This window comes from Mustela nivalis (assembly GCF_964662115.1).
Source record: "Mustela nivalis genome assembly, chromosome: 10".
Taxonomy (NCBI): domain Eukaryota; kingdom Metazoa; phylum Chordata; class Mammalia; order Carnivora; family Mustelidae; genus Mustela; species Mustela nivalis.
The window spans coordinates 32,050,654-32,076,151 of NC_139029.1; the positions used below are offsets into that span (position 1 = coordinate 32,050,654).

At 40.4% G+C, this 25,498-nt stretch overlaps 2 protein-coding genes and 1 long non-coding RNA gene across 3 annotated transcripts in view; 1 reads left to right on the forward strand and 2 right to left on the reverse strand.

Annotated features, from left to right (window-relative positions):
- LOC309842655 overlaps positions 1–9,561 on the forward strand; it is a 43,424-nt gene extending 33,863 nt beyond the window's left edge. The window contains exon 3 of the long non-coding RNA XR_014299714.1: positions 9,490–9,561. This is a non-coding gene — a long non-coding RNA (uncharacterized lncRNA). The remainder of the gene's footprint in view (positions 1–9,489) is intronic.
- On the reverse strand, positions 5,419–22,262 carry LOC309842652 (olfactory receptor 2B2-like). The gene is made up of 3 exons (XM_082687162.1): positions 22,114–22,262; positions 7,156–7,288; positions 5,419–6,380 (listed from the first exon to the last, which is right to left on the reverse strand). The coding sequence occupies exon 3, from the start codon at positions 6,227–6,229 to the stop codon at positions 5,432–5,434; it is 798 nt and encodes a 265-aa protein (XP_082543288.1). The 5' UTR covers positions 6,230–6,380; positions 7,156–7,288; positions 22,114–22,262; the 3' UTR covers positions 5,419–5,431.
- LOC309842650 (olfactory receptor 2A12-like) lies at positions 19,819–20,760 on the reverse strand (the record flags this gene model as incomplete). Its single annotated transcript, XM_082687160.1, has 1 exon — positions 19,819–20,760. One exon carries the CDS (start codon positions 20,758–20,760, stop codon positions 19,819–19,821), a length of 942 nt encoding a protein of 313 aa, XP_082543286.1.
- Positions 22,263–25,498: the final 3,236 nt, after the last annotated feature.

The following is a 25,498-nucleotide window of genomic DNA, read 5'->3' on the forward strand; positions in this document are numbered from 1 at the left end:
AACCCCCCGAAGAGCAGGGATCCTGATGCAGGACTCAATCCCAGGACCCTGAGGTCATAACCTGAGCTGAAGGCAGATGCCTAACCACCTAAGGCACCCAGGCACTGTTTTCTATGTTTTCTATGTTAAGAGTCTCTTACATAACACAATAAAAAAAAAATTTTTTTTAAATCAGCTTATTGATAAAGAAAAAAGAGTCTCTTATGGTTTTTCTCTCTCTCTGCTTTTGTTTTATTTTATTTTTCCTTCCTTTCCCCTATGTTCCTTTACCTTTTTTTTTTAAATTTAATTTTATTTATTTGACAGAGAGAGACATTACAAGTAGGCAGAGAGGCAGGCAGAGAGGGAGATGCAGGCTCCCCGCTGAGCAGAGAGCCCGATGTGGGGCTTGATCCCAGGGCCCTGAGATTATGATCTGAGCCAAAGGCAGAGGCTTAATCCACTGAGCCACCCAGGTGCCCCTGTTCCTTTACCTTTTTATATAAATTTTCAGATCTACTTGCTCATATCAACAAAAAATTTCTGCTGGGATGTTGATAAGAATTGCATTAAACTGTAGACTAATTTGAGGGAAAATTGGCATCTTTGTTATGTTAAATTTACAATCCAGGAGCATGAAATGTCTCTCCATATATTTACTTCTTTGATTTTTTTTTCATCAGTGTTTTACAGTTCAACATAGATACTGTACATATTTTGGTAATTTATACCTAAGTATTTAATTTTTATGATGCTATTATAAATAACATCGTGTAATTTTAGTTTCCAATTGTTCATTGCTAGTATATAGAAATGTGATTTATTCTTGCCTGTTAATCTTGTATTCTGTGATATTGCTAAACCCATTATCTAGTTCTAAGAGTTTTTATGTAGAATCCTTGCCTTTTTTCACATGGACAGCTAGGTTATCTGCAAATAGAGACAGTTTTACTCCTTCCTTTCTTATCTTCTCTTTTCTTGCCTTATTGCACTGGCTAGGACTTCCAGTACCACTTTGAATAGGAGTGGTGAAAACAAACTTCCTTGTTTTGGTACTGGTTTTAGGGGGAAAGCATTTGGTCTTTCACCACTATTTATGAGGCTAACTGGAGGTTTTACCAAAAAATGATCACAGAGAATAAATTTCCTTTTACTCCCAATTTGCTGAGATTTCTCTTTTTTTGTCTTTTTTTCTTTTTTTTTCAAATTATGAATGAGAGCAAGGACATTCCAAGCTACATGCATTTGAGCCTTATGAAAATATATTTGAATGATATGTTTGCAATTCTTGGTGTCAAAGGGACTGGAGGCTAAGATAAGGGTTGGACTCCTTTAGATCTCTCCCAGCCAAGTATTCTATGTGGGACAAGGAGGATGAAGAATTTTTTTTCTGGGCTGAAAGTAGTTAGGAAGCTTCCTGAAGAAGGGACCTGCATGAGTCCCTTATGGATGAACACGTAGATAGTAAGCAAATGCGGGACAGAGCTCTTTGGGTGGAACAGCCTATGCGAAGACCTGAGCAGTCGGGACTGGCCAGAGGAGAGGGATCGTGCCAGGAGGTGGGAACATTGAATGGGCCTGCTATGTATTTCTACTGCTTTGAGAACTTGAAGAAGGAAGCCCTATTAGTTCCAGAAGATGATCCTCAGTTGCCACCTCTAATGACCCAGAACAATTTTCCTAACAAGTCCCCAAGACACACAATCAGCATGTTTTGCTGACAATTCTTTTTTTTTTTTTTTTCCTCAAGATGATCAAGGCTCCTCTTTCCCCACAGTTTTTCTCCTTAGAGGTTGTGGCCTTCAGGGAGGGGAAACCTTAGGACTACAAACACTTCCCTCCTCAAGATTCCACATCACTCTTAGAGTTCTCATTCCTTTAATGCTTGGGGAATGCTAAGAGTGCTCTGGGCTGACCATCCTCCTAAATTTATCTTCTGGAGAAAGTTGCTAATCAGCAAAACTCACTTGTAGCATTTAGTAATCTTTTAGGCTTTATTAATGTTCAGATAATCCTTGTTTTAAAATAAAACTTTTTTCTAAGTAGCTAAGAAAAATTGGAATATTTTGTTAATTGAATTCTATTAGAAAGATGTGTAGAGAGCAGTTGATTTTTAAAAGGTTCATTTTATATTGCCGTCTGGAAAGCAATTTAATATTGGTCTGAATTCAGAGTGACCGAAATTTGATTTGCTTTGAGAGAGTTAGAAATACTTTAGTTCCTGGTTAATATGGCAGCTGATGTGATTGTGTCTCACTAATTTTGGTGTGTGTGTGTGTGTGTGTGTGCGCTTAATGTATGATTCCGTATATACAGTCAGTTATCATCATGAGTATCTAACCCACACATCCTGACCTCACACTACTGATCTTAACACTTACATTTGACAAATACAAGCTACCGTTAAATAACTTAATGAACATTTTCTAAGGTATCTAGCTTTGAAGACAATGACTCTCTAATGATAATTCATATAATCATTAAAGTTTTGAGGCCTCTTCCCATTTGAACTTAAAAATAATTTTATATTATAACCCGAGTCAGGTATGATCACTATCTCCATTTTAAAGATTGGGGAACCAGGGGCACTGAAGTGGCTCAGTCATTTAAGCATCTGACTCTTAATTGGGCCCTAAATCAGGCCCTGAGCTCAGCAGGGAGTCTGCTTGAGATTCTCCCTCTCTGCCCCTCCCTCTACTCTCTCTCTTTTTCCCCTCTCAAAAATGAATAAATAAATCTTTAAAAAAATAAAATAAATATTGGGGCACTGAGTTCCAGAGAGATTAGTTGTTTTTTCTAAGTTCTCAACAAATTAAGGAAGGATTAAACCTCAGGGATCTTCCCATTGTCCCCGTGGTCTCTCTGGTGGCAAAAGAAATTTCAGAGTAAGTTAGTTGTGGAAATCAAAACACTCTATTTGTGAATAAAAGACTAGGTTTCTGGAAGCTACAGTTGCAGTTATGTATAATGAAATGAGAGAGAGACCCAGGAAAGTGAAGAGGAGCTGAAAAATTGGGGAGCTTGCAGACCAAGGACAGAGGTGGGGCTAGGAAAAAGCACTCAATAAACACTTACTGAGAAGTTAATGGTCTACAGCACAATGCTATTTATTTAGCCTGTGGAATGCTGGTGAGGAAGATCTAAAGAGTCCAATAGAGCTCTAGACTTCATGGGTTTGACCCTATAGTTGTGGCTTAGAATGATAATCCTAAGTATACATTTTCCTCAATACCATCGCATCCATTATCTCAGCTGAGCCTCAAAACTCTCTATTAACAATTCAAGAAATAGCATAATATAACAGATGGCATTTAGCAACTTACTTAATCTTCTTGTGCCTCAGTTTCTTTGTATGATGAAGATAATAATACCTATCTCTGGAGTTAATACTAAGTGTATATAGTATATTAGTAAAATTCTAAGTATATATAAAGTGATACCACTTAGTGACACCATATGCAAAGCAATCAATAAAGTCAGTTATTATTACTTAAGCACAATGAGTATCATAAAAAACATTTTATAGATGTGGAAATTACATCTCAGAGAAGCAAGGTGATCCTTCCAAAGCTGCAGAAGATCAATGATGTATTTAATATTTTTTGTATTTACTTTGTTTATTTTTTCTTATAAAAATAGAAAGTCAGTGATTTTTTTGGTCAGTGATTTTTTTATTACATTAAAAGTGAAGGTGATTATAAAACCTTTAAATATTCTCAGTATGATGATGAAAAAAAAAAAAGTTGAACACTTTTCATAGAAAGCCATAAGCCAAAGGCAATTATTTCTTGGCTCTTTTTTTTTTTTTTTTTTTTTTGCTCAGTTATGTAAATGTCCATTTGTGCGAGCAATGGAGTTGATCCAGAATATCATTTTATTTTATTTTTTATTTTCTTATTGTGTTATGTTAGTCACCATACAGTGAGTGCATCATTAATTTTTGATGTAGTGTTCCATGATTCATTGTTTGCATATAACACCCAATGCTCCAAGCAATCTGTGCCCTCCTTAATACCCATCACTAGGCTTACCCATTCCCCCACTCCCTCCTTTCTAAAACTCTCTGTTTGTTTCCTGGAGTCCATAGTCTCTCATGGTTCATCTCCCACTCCGATTTCTTCCCCTTCATTTTTCCCTTCTCCTAATGTCCTCCATGCTAGTCCTTACATTTCACAAATAAGTGAAACCATATGATAATTGACTTTATCTGTTTGACTTCTTTCACTTAGCATCATCTCCTTCTGTCCCTTCCAAGTTGATGCAAAAGTTGGATATTCATCCTTTCTGATGGCTGAATAATATTCCATTATGTATATGGGCCACATCTTTATCCATTCATCTGCTGAAGGGCATTTTGTCTCTTTCCAGATTTTCCAGTTTCCACATTTTGGCTATTGTGGACACTGCTGCTGTGAATACTGGGGTGCATATGGCCCTTCTTTTTGCTACATCTGTATCTTTGGGGGTAAATACCCAGTAGTGCTATTGCTGGGTTATTATATTGTATTGTATTGTAGGGTAGCTCTATTTTTAATTTTTTGAGGAACCTCCACACTGTTTTCTAAAGTGGCGCCTGGGTGGCTCAGTGGGTTAGGGCCTCTGCTTTCGGCTCAGGTCATGATCCCGGGGTCCTGGGATCGAGCCCCGCATCGGGCTCTCTGCTCCGGGAGAAGCCTGCTTCCTCCTCTCTCTGCCTGCCTCTCTGCTTACCTGTGATTTCTCTCTGTCAAATAAATAAATAAAATCTTTAAAAAAAAAATAAATAAAGTGGCTGCACCAATTTGCATTCCCACCAACAGTGTAAGAGGGTTCCCCTTTCTCCAGAACTTCTCCAACATTGGTTGTTTCTTGCCTTGCCAATTTTTGCCAGTCTAACTGGTATGAGGTGGTATCTCAATGTGGTTTTGATTCGTATTTCCCTGATGGCTAATGATGATAACTCTTTTTCATGTGTCTGTTAGCCATTTGTATTCTTCTTTGGAGGAGTGTCTGCTCATGTCTTCTGCCCATTTTTTGACTTGATTAATTGTTTTTGGGGTGTTGAGTTTGAGAAATTCTTTATAGACCTTGGATATCAGCCCTTTCTCTGGAGTGCCATTTGCAAATATCTTCTCCCATTCTGTGGGTTGCCTCTTTGTTTTGTTGACTGTTTCCCTTTGCTGTGCAGAAGCTTTTGAACTTGATGAAGTCCCAGAAATTCATTTTCACTTTCGTTGTCCTTGCCTTTGGAGACATGTTTTGAAAGAAGTTGCTGTATTTAAGCTTTGAACACAGTTCTCCCTGAGTCATTTCCTAATATTTTTTAGTGGTCAAATTAATGCAAAGTGTTTTTTCTTTCCAGATATTTTCCTTACCCTGGGCTCCTCAACCAGTCCAGTGACTTCAATGGAAGTGTGGATGGGACGAACAGAGATCAGAGATGAGGGCACTGTAGGTAGCCTCAGTTCATGGCCTATTGGCCATCCTCACTCATTCCAATTAACTTGAGGAAAGCCCTCTTCACATCTTTATTCCAGAGGCTATAGATGATGAGATTGAGAAAAGCAGAAATAACATTGTAGAACAGGGCCAACTTCTTGTCATCCTCTGGGGAGGCTTCAGAGCCGGGCCTCATATACATGACCATGCATGGAATACAGAACATAGTGACCACAGTAATGTGTGAGGCACAGGTGGAGAAGGCTTTTATTCCCCCCTGTGTGGAATGAATCTTTAGAATGGCCATAAAGATGCAAACATATGAGGTCAGGATGAGAGATAATGGGATCAGGAGCAAGAGGAAACCTAAGATAAAGTCCACTTGGTCATTGAGGGATGTATCTGCACAGGCCAACTTCAAGACAGCAGGAATTTCACAAAAGAAGTGGTTGATTTCATTGGGGCCACAGTAGGGCAGATTCATTGCAAAGACAAGGGTGCAGGTGAGACTACAAAGGGCAGAGCTGACTTCCAGGACTACACACAGGGTTTGACCCATCTTGACCCCGTAATGGAGTGGATAGCAGATGGCAACGTATCTGTCATAGGCCATGGCTGCAAAAATCCAGGTCTCAGTGATGCCTAAGGTCAGGAAAATGTACATCTGGACCACACACCCAATATAAGATATGGTCTTTCTCTTGCTTATTAGATGGACCAACACCTGGGGCACTGTGGTGGTGGCATAGCTAAGATCCAGTACAGAAAGGATGCTGAGGAAGAAGTACATGGGGGTGTGTAGACGTGCATCTACTCTGATCAGGGTAACCATGAGCCCATTGCCCAGGACTATAAATAAGTAAAGAAATAGGAAGAGGAAGAAAAGGATTCAGTTGGTCCTGGGATTTCTGGAGAAGCCCAGGAAGATAAACTCAGTTACAGAAGTGTCATTTCTCCAGCCTCAGCTATGCATGGTCTTCATTCTGAGGAAAGAAGAGAATATATTCCTGAATATCTTGCTGTCTCAATGAGAGGACACCACACAAGATACACAAATGCAGGGACCAAAGGCATCTCGTAGCTAAACAATCAAACCAAGTATGCACTTCCATGCCCAGGGAACATTCTGTTCCAATCGGCCAACTGTTGCTCCAGGCACTTAGTAGGAATTCTAGAAATATGTATTGGTTTGTCTAACAAACTAGCTGTCATAATATTCTAAGGGTTCTCTGGAAGGAATTGTACCAGCAGAAGTTTTTTGAAGAATACACACACATACACACACACACACACACACACACACACACCATAAACCAAAGTACAGAGGCTAGAAAAATAAAAAATGTTTTATAGTAAACCAAAAGTTGTAGTGGTCTCTGTAATTCTTAGTCATTCTTTCAAGTATCAACGCTGTTAGGTGTTGGAAAGGACAGTGTATGTGTGAAACAAACAAAACCCTTAGATTCTTCTCTTTGCTTTCTTCCTCTCTGGTGCTGTACCATTGAAAACTCACATACCGTAAGTTTTCAGGAACAAGGCAAGTTTTAGATAATCTTTTTGGGGAAGAGCAATATTTCCCCTAGAACATTTATCCCCTTTTATACTCCCACTTCCAGGCCTACCTGCGGTGATTACAATTATAAAGAACAAATTGGCAGATAAAGATGGTCAGAGATTCAACAATTGAAACCTAGAGAAAACGTCTGTGCCCCTGGCATTTCTCAAGAAATGAAGCATATTTACTTGAGAATTAGGTACCTGTGTGTCTGGAAACTTTTCTTAAAAACCAATAAGGGCTCTTTCACAGTCATATTGCTCTCAGGAGAGATTTAGGTAGTGGGTGAAATTCCAGTTAGACGGAGACTCAATCCTTAATGCCACGTGGGCAGACCTGAATGACAGAACATGTCACTGACCAGTCCTTTTCTCTTTCTCCTTGCTTTAGTCCCTAAATGACTGCAACAGAACACAGACAGCTGGGTGCACCCCTTTTCCAGACCCAAAAGAAAGAAATGGTCATTTATAAAATGGCATTCTATAAAAATGTTCTAATAAATGTGATTTTACTAGATTATCACCGCAACCCATGGAGGTCAGAATTACTATTCTCATTTCATAAAATTAGCCACCTGAGGTGAAACAGAGTAAGACTCAAACTTCCAAAGTCACAAGCTCTTCACACCACATTAAACTAAAATATGTCTCTCACACCATTAGATTTCATGCAGGGTTTAGCAGTTATTAAACACAAAATAGGCCCACTTTAGGTGACATTGTGAGAGAAAACTGACCTGTGTAGAGGGCAGAGTGTGCGTATTGCATAGCCTTGCAAATGGTCAGGTCTTTTCATAAGAGAACCCTAAAACCTTGGATCGGTATTTCAGTAGCTGGAATTGACTGGTAGTGAAAAGGCTGAGAGCTGTCAATTAAGGTTAAAATAATGCCATATGAAGTCATGGACAGGACTCAGGCTCAGAGGGATGAGAATAATAACACTGATACTCATTTAGAGAAGCAATGGAATGGTGGCTAGTGGGATTTGAATATAAACCCTCACTCTGATTGTATATACAACCTAAGGCTTTAAATAGTGGTGTATGTTGATATATCTTTTTTTAACTTAACATATAATGTATTATTTGTTTCAGGGGTACAGGTCTGTGAATTATCAGTCTTACACAATTCACACCACTCACAATAGCACATACCCTCCCCAGTGTCCATCACCCAGCCACCCCATCCCTCAGCTCCCTCCCCTCCAGCAACCCTCAGTTTGTTTCCTGAGATTAAGAGTCTTTTATGGTTTGTCTCCCTGGTCCCATCTTGTTTCATTTTTTGCCTCCCTACCTACCACAACCCCCCACCCTGCCTCTCAAATTCCTCATATCAGAGAGATGATATAATAATTGTCTTTCTCTGGTTGACTTATTCCGCTTAACATGATACCCTCCAGTTCCATCCACATCATTGCAAATGTATGCTGGTAAATCTGAACTATATTTCTATCCTAGATTTCTTCTCTTAATTCATTTATCCAATTGCCTCCTTGCCATCCATCTTCATTTGGATATTAAACAGGCATGTTAAAATAAATATTTTCTAAGGTCAAACTTCTAATCCCCTATAAGCCTGCTCTTCTCACAGCTCAACTAATGGCAATTCCACCTTTTAATGTGGCTTAGAGTTTTTAAAAAAGCAAATTAAAGACTTTCTAACTTTTCTCTTTCTCATCAGCAATATTGCCAGTTCTCTTTTAAAATATGTATCCCAAAAAAAGATCACTTCTTATCATCTACACCATTACTGGTCCAGATAATTATCTTCTCTTGCCAGGAATATTGCAATATCCTCTAACCAGTTCCTGGGAATCCACTCCCTTCCCCTACAGTCTATTCTTAGCACAGTAACTACAGTGATCCCATTAAAGTATAGGTCAGATCATTTAAATATTACATAAATCATCCTTTCAAACTTTCCAGTGGCTTTAGGTAATGCCCAGAAGAAAAACCAAGCACCCCCACCCCCATCACTTCCCTGGCTTCTTCTCTTACTTCCCACTTCTCACTCTGTATGTCCAGCCAACCAGCCTTCTGTTGCTCCTCATTCAAGACATGTTTCTACCTCAGAGCTTTTGCACTTACTGTTCTCCCTGTTAGAAATTCTCTTTCCCCTTCATCTCCTTCAAGTGCTTGTTCAATCTTCTCAGGGAAGACTTGAGTCTTTCTGACCATCCTGCTTAAAACTAAGATATCCCACACACCCTATCCCCATCTCCTGTTTTATTTTTCTTCATTGTAGTTTCTTCTAATATACAATATAATTTTAACAGTTTCCCTCACAAGAATGTAAGGATTTTTATCTTCCTGATTGATTGTGTACCATCAGATTCTAGAACAGTGCCTGGAGTGGAGTAGGCATTATAAATATTGGATGAATGGATGGACCGAATCTGAGCTGGGCCTCTGAGGGGGCAAGCCACTGGTGATACTTATGATGGAACTATATTTAGTGCTGAACTTGGCTTCCTGTAAAGCTAGCTATTGTGATAAGCTCGTTTTGGGCTTTCTCTTGCACTTACATAGCTCTCCACAGGTTTCTAAATAAGAACTGGACCAGACCATCTACAGAGAGACACCATCAATAGTCATCCCATAAGGCCACAAGGTCAGTACTTGCTATTAACTAGGTAGAGTCCAAAGGCTGCCCAGAGAAGTTTTTAATTTTTGGACCTACAATTTAAAAGGGAAAATGACAAACTAGAGCTTGTCTACACAGAGAAAAGAGCTTTTCAGTAAAGGACCCATGAAACCATGCTATTGAGGGAAGAGTGGAAGATACTAGAATGCTTAGTTATGGGATTTATGAGGAACCAGAGAAACCTCACCAAAGACTTCATAAGTTGTCCTACAGAGAAAGGTGGAAAGAACCAAGCTGCCCTTCAACGGACGAATGGATAAGGAAGATGTGGTCCATATACACTATGGAGTATTATGCCTCCATCAGAAAGGATGAATACCCAACTTTTGTAGCAACATGGTTGGGACTGGAAGAGATTATGCTGAGTGAAATAAGTCAAGCAGAGAGAGTCAATTATAATATGGTTTCACTTATTTGTGGAGCATAACAAATAGCATGGAGGACATGGGGAGTTAGAGAGGAGAAGGCAGTTGGGGTAAATTGGAAGGGGAGGTGAATCACGAGAGACTATGGACTCTGAAAAACAATCTGAGGGGTTTGAAGTGGCAGGGGGGGAGGTTGGGGGAACCAGGTGTTGGGTATTAGAGAGGGCACGGATTGCATGGAGCACTGGCTGTGGTGCAAAAATAATGAATACTGTTATGCTGAAAATAAATAAAAAATAAAATTTAAAAAATGTCATGCCACCCAAAACAATCTCCACATTCAGTGCAATCCTTATCAGAATACCATCAGCATTTTTCATAGAGCTGGAACAAATAATCCTAAAATTTGTATGGAACCATAAAAGTTGCTGAGTAGCCAAAGGAATGTTGAAAAAGAAAATCAAAGCTGGTAGCATCACAATTCTGGACTTCAAGCTCTGTTACAAAGCTGTAGTCATCAAGACAGTATGGTACTGGCACAAAAAGAGACACAGAGATCAATGGAACAGAATAGAGAACCCAGAAATGGGCTCTCAACTCTATGGTCAACTAATCTTTGACAAAGCAGGAAAGAATATTCAATGGAAAAAAGAGAGACTCTTCAACCAATGATGCTGGGAAAATTGGACAGCCACATGCAGAAGAATGAAGCTGGACCACTTTCTTATACCATACTCAAAAATAAACACAAAATGGATGAAATACCTAAAAGTGAGACAGGAAACCATGAAAATCTAAGAGGAGAACAAAGACAGCAACCTCTTTGACTTCAGCCACAACAACTTCTTGCTGGTCACATCTCCAAACACAGGAGAACTAAGCAAAAATGAACTACTGGGACTTTATCAAGATAAAAATTTTTGCCCAGCAAAGGAATTAATCAACAAAACTTAAAGGCAATCTACAGAATGGGAGAAGATATTTGCAAATGTCTTATCAGATAAAGAGCTAGTATCCAAAATCTATAAAGAACTTCTCAACACCCAAATCCCCCCAAAAATCCAGTGAAGAAATGGGAAGACATGAACAGACATTTCTCCAAAGAGGACAACCAAATGGCCAGCAGACACATGAAAAAATGCTCCACATCATTCATTATCAGGGAAATACAAATCCAAACCACAATGAGATGCCACCTCATACTGGTCAGAGTGGCTAAAATAAGTAACTCAGGAAACAACAGATGTTGATGAGGATGCAGAAAAAGGGGAACCCTTTTACACTGTTGGTGGGAATGCAAACTGGAGAAGCCACTCTGGAAAACAGAATGGAGGTTCCTCAAAAAGTTAAAAATAGAGCTAGTCTATGACCCAGCAATTACATTATTTGGTATTTATCCAAAAGATACAAATCCAGTGTTTTGAAGAGGCACATGCACCCCAATGATTATGGCAGCAATGTCCACAATAGCCAAAATATGGGAAGAGCCCAGATTTCCACTGACAGATGAATGGATAAAGAAGATGTGGTATATATATATATATATATATATATATATATATATATATATGATGGAATATTATTTAGCTATCAAAAAGAATGAAATCTAGCCATTTTCAACTATGTGGATGGAACTAGAGGGTATTATGCTAAGCGAAATAAGTCAGTCAGAGAAAGACAAATACCATATGATTTAACTCACATGTGGAATTTAAGAAACAAAACAGATGAACATAGGTGAAGGGAAGAAAAAAATAAAATAAGATGAAAATTGAGAGGGAGGCAAACCATAAGAGATGTTAAACTCTAGGAAACAAATTGAGGGATACTGGAGGGGACATGTGTGGAGGAAGAGATAAGTGGGTGATGGCCATTAAGGAGGGCACTTGATATAATGAGCACTGAGTGTTATATGCAACTAATGAATCACTAAATTCTGCCTCTGAAACTAAAAAGAAAGAAGAAAGAAAGAAACAAAGAAAAAGAAAGAGAGAGAGAAAAGGAAAGAAAGAAAGAAATGGAAAACTCATGAGGGGAACATGATCAAGTAGATGGTAATGAGTTTCCTTTTGAACATGTTAAGATCTGCCTCTGAGATATTAAGTTGGATGCCAGTTAGGCAGAAAGACACAGATGTATGTTCATTAACTTTAACATTATAGAGGGCTAAGATTTACTATACTGAATCCCAATATTCAAATGGAATTGGAATTAGTTTCACTCCATAGCACAGGATTTTAGAATTTCCCTCCATCATGGGCAACTGGGTGGCTCAGTCAGTTGAGCATCTGCCTTCGGCTCAGGTCATGATCTCAGGGTCCTGGGATCCAGCCCACATCAGGCTCCCTGCTCGGTGGAGAGTCTACTCTGTCTCCTTCTATTCCTACCTGCCCCCCGCAACCCCAGCTCATGCTTGTTCTCTCTCTCTCAAATAAATAAATAAAATATTTTTAAAAAAAGAATTTCCCCCCATTGTAGCTCTCCTCCTCACCATTGCACATACTTTCTTTCTCTAATATTGGACATGAATTTAGAAATTTCCATTATGGCCCCAAGAGCTTCAGTTGCTCTGTATTGAGCAATTTTTATTTACACCCAGACATAAGGGTGAGAAGCTTTGTCCTTCCAAATAATTCATTTTCAGAGCCATTTAGACCTTCTCTCCTCTCCATGAGGGAACCTCAGCTTGCCTGCCAAGGGTTAGATTGGCCTCTTAGGAACTATTCATTCAGTTCCATAACATTTGCCTGGGAGCCAAGGAGAAGATAAAATTTTAAGCAGGAAGCATCAAATAATAGAGCTGAATACCACAGAGAAGATCATCCAGAGTCAAGTCTTTTAAGCTGAAGCATACTTGCCATGCCAGAAAAGAATGTTTCACGCCAGTTGAAGGTTTTGATGTTATAACCCTGCCTATAACCAAACTCACATCAATGCAATCATTCTTAGATCTTGATATTAGTTCTCATAATGAGCTGGGGAAAAATCTTGAAAAACCAAATTGAAGCAAACTATGGATAATTTCATTTTTATTTGTCTTTTTCCAAATAATTTTTCTTCATAGAAAACTTGTGTCACTCTTTTCCACCCTGAGTCCTATTAAGATTATTTTAAATATTAGTGAAATAAAACTTCCACACAGTGTAATACACATGCATCTTAAATGCACAATGATAAATGTACATGTACCTAATACATGTACTGTATTAGCAACAACTGACAGAATTAAAGTGAAAATCGGGCAATTTCATAATTGTAGTGGCAATTGTAATACTCTTGTCATAGTACTTGATGGAACAATTAGACAAAAATCATAAAGATGTAGATCTGAACAACAATGTCAATGCTCTTAATCTAATTGTCATTTATTAATCATTATAGCCCAAAACAGCATTCATTTAAAGGCCATATGGAATGTTTATCAGTATAGACCATATATCAGGCTATAAAATTTCAAAATATTAAAATCTTACAGAATATGTTATTTGAACACAATGGAATTAAATTAGAAATAAAAAATATATATATACCTGGAAAAGATCCAAATATTCGAAGTTAAACAGCACATTTCTAAATAACTCATGTCTCAAGGAGGAAATCACAAAGGAAATACAATATTTTGAACTGACTGATAATGAAAAAACAACATAGTAAAATCTGGGGCTGCAGCTAAAGCATTGCTTAGAACATTTATAGCTTTAAGTACTTATGTTAAAAAAAAATGAAAGGTCCTTTAAAAAAAAATCTCAGGTTCCACCTAAATAAATTGAAAAAAAAAATCAATGAGATAGAAATGGACAAACTATAAAGAAAATTAATAAAATCAAAAGATAATTCTTTGTATTGTTCAATAAAATTGATAAATCTCTAGCTAGTTGATGAAGAAAAAAAAAGGAAAACACAAATTATCAGTATTAGGAAGAAAGACGAGGTATCACACAGGTCTCACAGATATGAAAAGAGTAATAAGCATATGTTCTGACCAACTTCATGACAGTAAATTCAACAATTAGATAAAATGGACAAAATTCTTGAAAATTACAGCTTATCGGAATGGGCATGAGAAGAAACAGAAAGTCTGAATATTTCCATGTACTTTAAGTAAGTTAAATTCATGACAAAAAAACTTGTTTCACAAAATAAAAATTAATAAACTGGATTTCAGCAAAATGAAAAACTTTCACTTATCAAAAATACCATTTAAAGTGGGGGGAAGCAGGCACCTGGGTGGCTCAGTTAGTTAAGTGACTGTCTTTGGCTCAGGTCATGAGTCCGGAGTCCTGGGATTGAGTCCCACATTGGACTCCCACAAATTTTACTATGTTGTTAACCACAGAGGGCAAACTTACCATTACTGGAGGGGCAGTAAGTGGGGGATCGGTGAAACAGGTGATGGTGGTTAAGGAGCACATTTGCTGTGATGAGCATGGGATGTTGTATGAAGTGTTGAATCACTATATTGTACACCTGAAACTAATATTATACTATATGTTAACTAACTAGAATTTAAATAAAAACTTAAAAAGCACCACTAAAAAATGAAAAGGCTCAAATGGATAAAAAGTTTTGAACATAAGACCCAAAACCATAAAATTCCTAGAAGAAAAGACAAGTGGAAACTTACTTCAGCCTAAACTAAGATGCTCACTGAAAAAAAAAAAAAAAGAGCTAAGGATGTACATACAGAGATGATCATTATACCCCAGCTTAGAAAAATATAGCAAAAATAGGACAGTTAGTCATCCTCTCTAATGCCACACTGAGATTGAGAAGCTGAGCTCAGGGAATGGAAGGACAAAAATCAGACTTAGGGTAGTTTAAGGAGGAGTGCCCTGGCAAACATCACAGACTTTCAGTTTGGGACCCCCAGGGGACTGTGAGTAAAAGTCAAACAGGAATATACCCATAAATACAAAGACTGAAGCTCAGCTTTGAGTCAGCTCAACCCCTGAATAACCTAAGGTGATTTTCCACTGCCCAGAGTGCCTCCCAGAGCAAAAAAGTAAATCCACTCTGAAGGGATACAGCATAATCCAGAGCCTTAAATAATCTCTAGAAGGTTTTTTATTCTTAGTGTCTGGAATTCAATAAAAAATTACCAGACAAACAAAAAGATAAGAATTTACTCAAAATTAAGAGGAAAAACAGAGGCAATAAGAAATGGACCTATAGGGCATTTAGGTCTTGATGTATATCAGACACAGACTTAAAAATAACTGTGGTTAAATAATAAGATGGGGAGGGTGCCTGGGTGGCTCAATGGGTTAAGCCGCTGCCTTCGGCTCAGGTCATGATCTCAGGGTCCTGGGATCGAGCCCCATATTGGGCTCTCTGCTCAGCAGGGAGCCTGCTTCCCTCTCTCTCTCTCTCTGCCTGCCTCTCCATCTATTTTGTGATCTCTGTCTGTCAAATAAATAAATAAAATCTTAAAAAAAAAAAAGACAGTCTCTTCAATAAATGGTGCTGGGAAAACTGGACAGCTATAAGTAGAAGAATGAAACTCGACCATTCTCTTACACCGTACACGAAGATAAACTCAAAATGGATAAAAGACCTCAGTGTGAGACAGGAATCCATCAGAATCCTGATGGATCCATCAGAGGAGAACATAGGCAGTGATCTCTTCGATATCAGCCACAGCAACTTCTTTCAAGATATGTCTCCAAAGGCAAAGGAAACAAAAGCGAAGATGAACTTTTGGGACTTCATCAAAATCAAAAGCTTCTGCACAGCAAAGGAAACAGTCAAGAAAACAAAGAGGCAACCCACGGAATGGGAGAAGATACTTGCAAATGACAGTACAGACAAAAGGTTGATATCCAGGATCTATAATGAACTCCTCAAACTCAACATACACAAAACAGACAATCATATCAAAAAATGGGCAGAAGATATGGACAGACACTTCTCCAATAAAGACATACAAATGGCTATCAGACACATGAAAAAATGTTCATCATCACTAGCCATCAGGGAGATTCAAATTAAAACCAATTGAGATATCACCTTACACCAGTTAGAATGGCCAAAATTAGCAAGACAGGAAACAACATGTGTTGGAGAGGATGTGGAGAAAGGGGAACCCTCTTCCACTGTTGGTGCAGGCTCTTTGGAGAACAGTGTGGAGATTCCTCAAGAAATTAAACATAGAACTTTCCTATGACCCTGCCATTGCACTCCTGGGTATTTACCCCAAAGATACAGATGTAGTGAAAAGAAGGGCCATCTGTACCCCAATGTTTATAGCAGCAATGGCCACGATCGCCAAACTGTGGAAAGAGCCAAGATGCTCTTCAACGGATGAATGGATAAGGAAGATGTGGTCCATATACACTATGGAGTATTATGCCTCCATCAGAAAAGATGAATACCCAACTTTTGTAGCAACATGGTCGGGACTGGAAGAGATTATGCTGAGTGAAATAAGTCAAGCAGAGAGAGTCAATTATCATATGGTTTCACTTATTTGTGGAGCATAACAAATAGCATGGAGGACATGGGGAGTTAGAGAGGAGAAGGGAGTTGGGGTAAATTGGAAGGAGAGGTGAATCATGAGAGACTATGGACTCTGAAAAACAATCTGAGGGGTTTGAAGTGGCGGGGGGGTGGGAGGTCGGGGTACTAGGTGTTGGGTATTATAGAGGGCACGGATTGCATGCAGCACTGGGTGTGGTGAAAAAATAATGATACTGTTATGCTGAAAATAAATAAATAAAAAAAAATAAGATGGGGAATTTCAGCAGAGATTTGGAAACTAAAAACGAATAAAATTAAAATTTTAGAATTAAAAATATAGTTGTAATTAAAACTTTATTCCTGGGTTTCATGGCAGACTAAACCCAGCTGAATAGAAAAATTAGTAAAGGAAAACAGGTCAAAAGAAAAAAAGGAAACTGAAGCACAATAAATAAAATTATGGAAAGTATATGTGTAAGAGACATATAGGTCATGATGAAAAGGTATAGAACAATCTTTATATATGATCTCAATTGTGACCAATGTTACATAGAGACATAAAACAAGACACAAAAATATTAAGAATAGTTAGCACTGAGGGGTGACATTTGAGGCATATTTTAATTACTTTACATTTTTCTGTATTTCTCCCCTCAAATCCACCCATTCATACACTAGCACTTCTCCAAGTGCATTGTGGGAAAATTCTAGTTTCTTCAGGAAGAAAGAGCTCTGTGATCCAACAAGTTTGGTAAGTATTGTGTTAAAAAAGAATTAGCATAGGTGTTTTCCTTGTTTTATCTATTAACACTTGTTTATCTATTCATTCATTCATTTATTTATTTATTTATTTTTTTTAAGATTTTTTATTTATTTATCAGAGAGAGAGAGGGGGAGAGAGCGAGCACAGGCACACAGAATGGCAGGCAGAGGCAGAGGGAGAAGCAGGCTCCCTGCTGAGCAAGGAGCCCGATGTGGGACTCGATCCCAGGACGCTGGGATCATGACCTGAGCCGAAGGCAGCTGCCCAACCAACTGAGCCACCCAGGCGTCCCCATTCATTTATTTTTAAGGAGAGACAGCATGAGCGGGGTGGAGAGGAGCAGGAGAGGACCAGAGGGACAGGGACAAGCAGACTCTGTGCTAAGTGTGGAGCCTGAAGCAGGGCTCCATCTCCTGACCCTGAGATCATGATCCCAGACAAAATCCAGAGTTGGACACATAACTCTGTGTTATGGAGCCTCAGTGTTTTCCTTGTTACTAATTTTTCTTGTATCTATTGGTTGATTACTGTCAGTCTTCTCAGATTCTTTAACATCCTATCTTGTGCCCTGTGAAGCATGAAGAGGACGTCAGTGTTTCTGAGGCTATGGGCAAGAAATCTTTTCATTGTTTCACAGGGCCAGAGTTCCAGGTATCTGTACTTGGTAAATACAGTCATTTAGAGGAGAGGAAATCCTGAAGTTCTCTACCACTGCTGAAGTTCTTTACCCTATCGGTCATAACTGCTCTCCCCTCCCGGGGCCTGTGTCCCAGCCATCCTGCCCATTCTCTATAAGCTCCACGCCTCTAGGCTTTCAACATCCTATCTCCCCTGTCTAGGATTCTCCCCACCCCTGCTCCTTGCTCTCTTCTTCAATGTATCCAGTTTCTACTCATGCTGCCAGCACCCAGCACAAATATGGCCTCATCACTTCCTCAGAGCTTTGAACATGTTTCCAGCAGCACAGTTAGTACCTTATAGCATCCTTGTCTTGTACTTGTCTCTTACCAATAGACAGGGGCTTAGCTTATCATGCCTGCACCCACAGGACCTAGCATTTTGTCAATGAATGTTTGATGCCATCATTATGGCTAATTTTCTTTTCTCAGACAGGACAAGTATTTCTCAAGTAATCTTAATTTCTTTCTCCTATAAAGATAATATATACTGATTGTAGACATTTTAGAGAGTAGAGAAAATAAGAAATAAAATAAAAATCATTCATTATCTTACTATCTGGAGATAACCATGTTAACATGTTAATATGTATCCATTCAGGGGGCGCCTGGGTGGCTCAGTGGGTTAAAGCCTCTGCTTTTGGCTCAGGTCATGATCCCAGAGTCCTGGGATCGAGCCCCGCATCGGGCTCTCTGCTCAGTGGGGAGCCTGCTTCCTCCTCTCTCTCTGCCTCTCTGCCTACTTGTGATCTCTGTCAAATAAATAAATAAAATCTTTTAAAAAAAAATGTATCCATTCAGGCTTTTAAAAATGAACATATTGCATGGAGCACTGGGTGTTGTACATAAACAATGAATCTTGGAACACCACACCAAAAACAAATGATGCATTTTATGGTGACTAACATAACAGGATAAAAAAATAAAAAATTTTAAAAATGAATGTATGAATATTTTATAAAACTTAGACTAACTTTATATATATATAACTTTATATCTCGATTTTTCTATCTGACATTATATCACACTTTTCAATGCCATTAAATATTGCTTTAAAGCATGATACACAGTATTGATTGCATAGCATTTAATAAAGTTGATATATCATATATATAGCTTCTTCTAATAACACTCTGAATAACATATTTGTACATAAAACTTGATCTACATTTCTGATTTTGTTCTTTTTTTTAAAGATAACTTATTTTACTATGTGACAGACAGAGATCACAAGTAGGCAGAGAGGCAGGCAGAGAGAGAGAGGGGGAAGCACGCTCCCTACTGAGCAGAGAACCCGACACGGGGCTGGATCCCAGGACCCTGAGATCACAACCCAAGCTGAAGGCGGAGGCTTAACCCACTGAGCCACCCAGGCACCCCTCTGATTTTGTTCTTAAGACAAAGTTCTAGAAGTGAAATTTCTGGACCCAAGCTTATAAATATTGTTAAGTTTCATGATACATATTATTACATGCTTTCTAATTATTGGTGCTTTTATTAAATGAATTAATATATGTAAAATTTTAACAACTGTGTTGATACAGAAGTTTTGAATAAATAAATCCATAATTATTAGTATTATACTCTTCATATAGCAGATTTATTGAGTGCCTACTATGTGGAAGGCACTATTCTAGAAAGGTTCAACCAAGGATATTCTTTTCAGCAATACGTGTGGGTATCAGTCTCACTGCATTCTTCCCATGGTCTCAGGGTCCTAGGATCGAGGCCCGCATCAGGCTTTCTGCTCAGCGGGGAGCCTGCTTCCCCTCTCTCTCTCTGCCTGCCTCTCTGTCTACTTGTGATCTCTCTCTCTGTCAAATTAATAAATAAAATCTTAAAAAAATAAGATTGACATGTCTACAAGATATTTCATGGTGACTAGTCTGTCAATTAAATGTTTAAGACATTGACTGTGCATCCTGAATATTGTTTCTCTGTTCTCAGCTATCCTTCCAGGATCTCATTCTGGAGCCCTGCCCCAGCCCACTACCTTGAAGAAAGCCCTCTTCACGTCCTTGTTCCTGAGGCTGTAGATGATAGGGTTGAGGAAAGCAGAGATGACATTGTAGAACAGGGCCAACTTCTTGTCCTCTTCCAGGGAGGCCTCAGAGCCAGGCTTCATATACATGACCATGGCTGGCACACAGAACATGGTGACCACAGTGATATGGGAGGCACAGGTGGAGAAGGCTTTCAGTCGCCCCTGGGCTGAACGGATTCTCAAGATGGCAATGAAGATGTTGACATAAATGACAAGAATAAGGGAGAGTGGGACCAGGATGACACTAAAACCAAGAATGAAGTCTACCCAGTCATTGACTGAGGTGTCTGCACAAGCCAGCTTTAAGACTGCAGGGACTTCACAGAAGAAGTGGTTGATCTCGTTGGGACCACAATACGGCAGACGCATGGCAAAGACAGTATAGATAAGAGCAGAGATGACACCCCAGAGTCCACAGAAAATGACCATTAGCCCACATATCCATGGGCTCATGATGACCTTGTACCTGAGTGGGTGGCAGATGGCCACATACCTGTCTATAGACATCATGGCAAAGAGCCAAGACTCAGTGATGCCTAGCACTAAGAAAATGTACATTTGGGCCACACAGCTGGCAAAAGAGATGGTCTTCTTCTGGCTGGCTAGGTGTGCCAACATCTGAGGCACAGTTGTAGTGGTATAGCCCAGATCCAACATGGAAAGGATGCCAATAAAGAAGTACATGGGTGTGTGGAGGTGTGAGTCCAGGCAGATGAGGATGGTGATAAAGCTGTTGCCCAGAATAATCAATAGGTAGGTCATCAAGAAGGCTGAGAAGAGAAGAGGAGTTGTCCTGGGGTTGAATGAAAAGCCCAAAAGGATGAATTCAGTCACGTAGGACTGGTTAGGTTCTTGCATCATGTCCTACTTCTAAATGAAAAAGAAAAGAATCTATTCAGACAGAGAACTAGCTAAGCTATGCACCAGGGTGAGGGTTACTGATGGGACTGGAGTAGCAGTTGTCAGTGTCCAGTTATGATGAGACACCATGATCCCCCTCAACATGACAGCCCATTTATTTATTTATTTATTTGAGAGGGAGAGAGAGAGTGAGAGAGAGAGAGCAAGAGCACAAGCAGGGGGAGCTGCAGAGGGAGAGGGAGAAACAAGCTTCCCACTGAAGAGAGAACCTGATATGGGGCTCAATCCCAGGACCCTGGGAGCATGACCTGAGCCGAAGGCAAATGCTTAACCAACTGAGCCACCCAGGTGCTCCATGACAGCCCATTTCACCTGCTCTTGGCCACTGCCACTCAAGAAATCTGTGAAGAGGAAAGGGCTTCCACCTCAGGTCAAGGCTCTGTCTCTGACCCACCAGTAATTACCCATTTCAGCCTCTGATCCCTCAGCTGTAAAATGAAAGCATTGGGCTAGCTGATCTTTACTTCCCCTTAGCATCCCTTCTCCTTAATAAGGCAGCCAGACATTTAGAAATAAATATTGGCATACAGCCTCTATGCAATTTGGCAAATTACAGTGAGAGAACTTAGTTTGTCCTGTTGAAGACATCAATTCTTCAGTTTAATTTTATCTTCAATCTGCCCCAGGCTGGGCTATTCCTCTGCTACCCACAGGCCCTCTCTCGGGCCATGGCGCAATAGAAGGCACTGAGTTCTAAGTCCCGGCTCTATAATTTACTAAGTGAATGACCTTGAGCAAGCCCTTTACCCCACTCATGTACCCCTTTGAGACTGCTTCCTTGAGCACAAAATGAGGATGACTGTCTCCTAGCTACAAGTTTGCTGTAAGAATATGATATCTATGATATATGATATCAAGGAATGACGTTTGGGCATGAAAAACATCACACAGAAGGCCAACAGAAGGGGTAGGTGCATAGTGAATGTTAACTGTATTTCTGGATGGTTTTCCATACACAAAACTGAGATTCAGGTCCGAGCTATGCAAGCAAACTTCCTGAGAAGTACCCCATCATACTTGAAGCCCATAATCAATTTTCACTCTCCCAGATGTCCACTCTCTGTTGCTCCTTCCTATAACAGACAGTATTTCTTTCTTTCTTTCTTTTAGTTTCTTACTGACTCTCAGCTGTTTCTCAACCTCCCTGAGCTTCAGCTTCTTCATGCAGAACAGGGAAAGGACAGCCTCACCGAAGAGGTGTCATCTGCATCATTGGTACTTAAGGAATGGGAGCAATCTTGATGCTGTCAATATTTTCCTTCTCCTAGCACTAATTTATCTGATGCAACCTACTTGTTCTCCAGTCTGCTTGTTCTTCTTTGGAGCATCATGAATGAATCTGCGCAAAAACTTGTGTCTCCATTGAACCCATCAGATGGTTTCTTGACTTTGACCAAAGGACTGCATTCACTTTGAACCTCCTATATGCTAGGCATTTTTCCAGAACCTTCAAAGACATTATCCAATAGTCAGATAGCTGGAAAATAACTATTTTTTATTAAATCCCTACCTTTCACTGAAGGGTCTTTTTTAAGTCACATTCTCTCCCCCGGGGGAAAGAGCGTGGGGTTTAGAGACAGTGGGTTCTGCTTCGATCCTAGCTCTGGTTTTACTTGGGCTGCTAGCTTACTTCCCAAGCCTCAATTTCTTCATCTGTAAGATAGGAATAAAAATATTTACCTTACAAGCGACCCTCTTCCTGAGAGGAAGTTTCCCACGGACCCAAGGTTAGAATACTCCACCTTGGGGCCAAGAGTGGGAAAATGTGCTGACATTTCTGCTTTTAATTTTTTACACACAACTGATGGATGGACTGACTCTTTCATGGTCTTATGTTAAAGAGTGCTTAACATGGTTTATCCGTGCAGGGAGGCTGAGAGCAAGTGGAACAAGCTCTCCATAAACCAGCAATGTATGCCCAAGGGTGATGTTCCATAACCAGGATCTTGGGTCAGAAACTCAGGCTCCCTGAACCCCTGGCTCCCTGTCATCCTTCCCCGACTCTCCTGAGGGGAAAACATTTTTTTTTTCCCCTGGGGTAAAAATTGCCTGACTCTCAGGATTATAACCAGAAGCCCCATGTGAGGGAGAACAAAGGGAGGCATTATTATCTACCATGATGAACTGGCTTCTGTGACTCTATTTGGGCCAAAAATATAGAATTTGGCTTTTGAGGTATAGCTTACAATATACCTTGACATTCATTCTCTTTGAGCAGCATGATGACTCTGTGAGATGTATAGGATAGGGGTCATTGTTCCTATCTCATAGATGAGAAACTGAGGCTCAGAGATGGAGAATATAGGAGAAATGGAGTCTCATTCATTCTGTAGTAACAATAAGGTTTTCTATGTGTAGCAAAACCATAGCTAACCAGAACTCAACTAATGAGTCCTCAATTTACTGAAATGTTTTCTGTTTTTGATTCTTGGGGGAAAGACAGATGTGAGGGCAAAGAATTTTGTGTTGGGCTTTTAATTTAACTATATATGATATATGGGTATAGATGTGTACATGCGCGCGCACACACACACACAGATTAATTGATGGTATCTCTGAGGTGAACAATGTCATATCAATCAGAAATGAGAAAATCTCCTCAGCTCCTTTCCCAGCTCCCCACATGCTATCCAACCCCAACTTCCTATTGCTGCCACTTTCAAAATGCCTTTCACACCCACCTGTCCCTCTCCAATCCTACTGCCACTAGACAGAGTCTAAACTAAACACTTGGCCCCTCTCCCTCTGGTTTCATTTCCATCCTGCAGCTGGGTCTTTACCCAGACCATTCTTTGCACTAGCCTCCAGAGTGCTCTTTCTAAAACAGAACTCTGACGGGGCCATTCCTTCCTTTCATCCTTCAGCAGATCCCTCGTCTACAGGGAAAAGTCTAAGAGAGTTAGACCCATACCCTGGCATCACTCCTTAAAGTCAGATTCAGTTTTGGTCACCAGGTTCCAAGGCAGGTTGGTGGGATCTTTGGCCACTGCAAGGGATGAAACAGAAAGCCTCCCTGTGACCCAAGATGCTGTGTGCAGAGAGGACACATAGGAAAGAGACAGATCCCAGGTCACAGTGGGAGCTTGTCCCAGAGTTCAGATTAGGACCCAGAACCCCTGGCTACCAGCTGCTCAGCTCCTCAGCCTCGGTGCTAGCTCAAGATAAGCCCAAGCAAACTGGGATCCTGAGGTCAGACAAAGCCTGCTAGCAGCTCTTTAACTGTGTGCAATTTAATGGTTTCCCACTGTACCTTCATTACTTCATACCGAGCCCAGTGCATAGTAAGACCTAGTAACTGCTTGGCTGAATGATAAACAGACTGAGAGACCCTGGGAACCAGAAAAAAAAAAGAGGGAGAGAGCAAAGGAAGAGATTCCAGACATTGTCTCTGTCCTACACTTTCCCTTTGAGTTTATCAGAGATCTGGAGAAAAGTATCTGTGTCTGGAAATCATGAGTGCCTTGGGGAACAGTCAGGACGCAAGTAGGTTAGGTTGAGGGAAAAAGAATGAGAGAGTTGGCACTCAGGTTACAAATCTCTTTCATTTCTCTCAACTCCTGTCCTAGCCACTAAATAAAATAATAAAGCAAAAACACTATTTTAAAGACTATAATAATTTAATAATTAAGGTAGTGATTATTACTATTTAACACTTTAATAAAATATTATTCTTGTTCTTTTAGCAACTCTCTATGGACCAGATGCTGTAACACATGCTTTACATGCACTGTAATTGGGGCGATAGCTGAAGGATTTGATAGTAAATATGGGCACCCTCTGATCAGAATACACACCTGCCATAGGAAACAGGAAAAGCTGTACCAGCAGGAGCGCAAGCTGAGCAATAACCCTGCGCATAGCCACCCTACGAGCGGGTGTTATTGCTGAGTCCACGCTGCAGGTGAGGAGAGCGGAGACACAACTTGCCCCGGGGTGACAGCTGTAGCTGACTCCAGAGCCTGGGCTCATAACCACCAGGTGATGCTGCCTCTCGGAGCTTCTCTGGTAGGAATGGAGTTGGACTGACCCACCTGGAAATAGGTCCTCCTGTTTTCTCCTCATCCCCTACTCTCTCACTTGCTCTCTTGTTTTCTGCCTCCTCCAGGGTAGACGCTGAAATGAAAGAGAAGAGGAAGAGCAGGAATCGTGGCCAAAAAGCAGAGGGAGTGAAGCTGTGGGGAGGCAGCCCTTCAGGCCAGGCAGATGCGGGAGGCAACAACGCCAGCCATGCTCCTAAGGCTGCTGCTGCCGGCTCTGCACACAGCAACACAGACATATGCTGGCCCTGCATGAGCCCATGGGTCCCCTCCACTCTCCTTTCCATGGACTCTGTCCTCCCAGCAAGGTCCAAGAGGGGAACCGGGCACCCTGATGGGAGGTCAGAGGCTAGGCAGGCGCTGGCCCGGAGCTGGCCCTTCCCACACGTCCTCTGCCGCAGCATCCGGCAGCCCCTGGAAGCCTCCAAGAGAGCACTGTTTGTGCACAAGGGCAACCAGGGTGTTCTCTGATGGGCCCGAGGTCATCTGCACCAGGGGATTGGTGGAATGAGCCACGGGAGCCTGGTGAGATCCAGAGAATGCTGGGAGACCAAATACAGAGCAGGTGTAAGGAGGGGTCTGAAGTGGCAGCTTCCCAACTAAGGGCAGCAAGGATGGACTAGGGCATGGACCAGAGACCC

Coding starts and splice junctions, on each gene's coding strand:
- LOC309842652 (XM_082687162.1), bottom strand. CDS start 6,229: ATGGTTACCCTGATCAGAGTAGATGCACGTCTACACACCCCCATGTAC.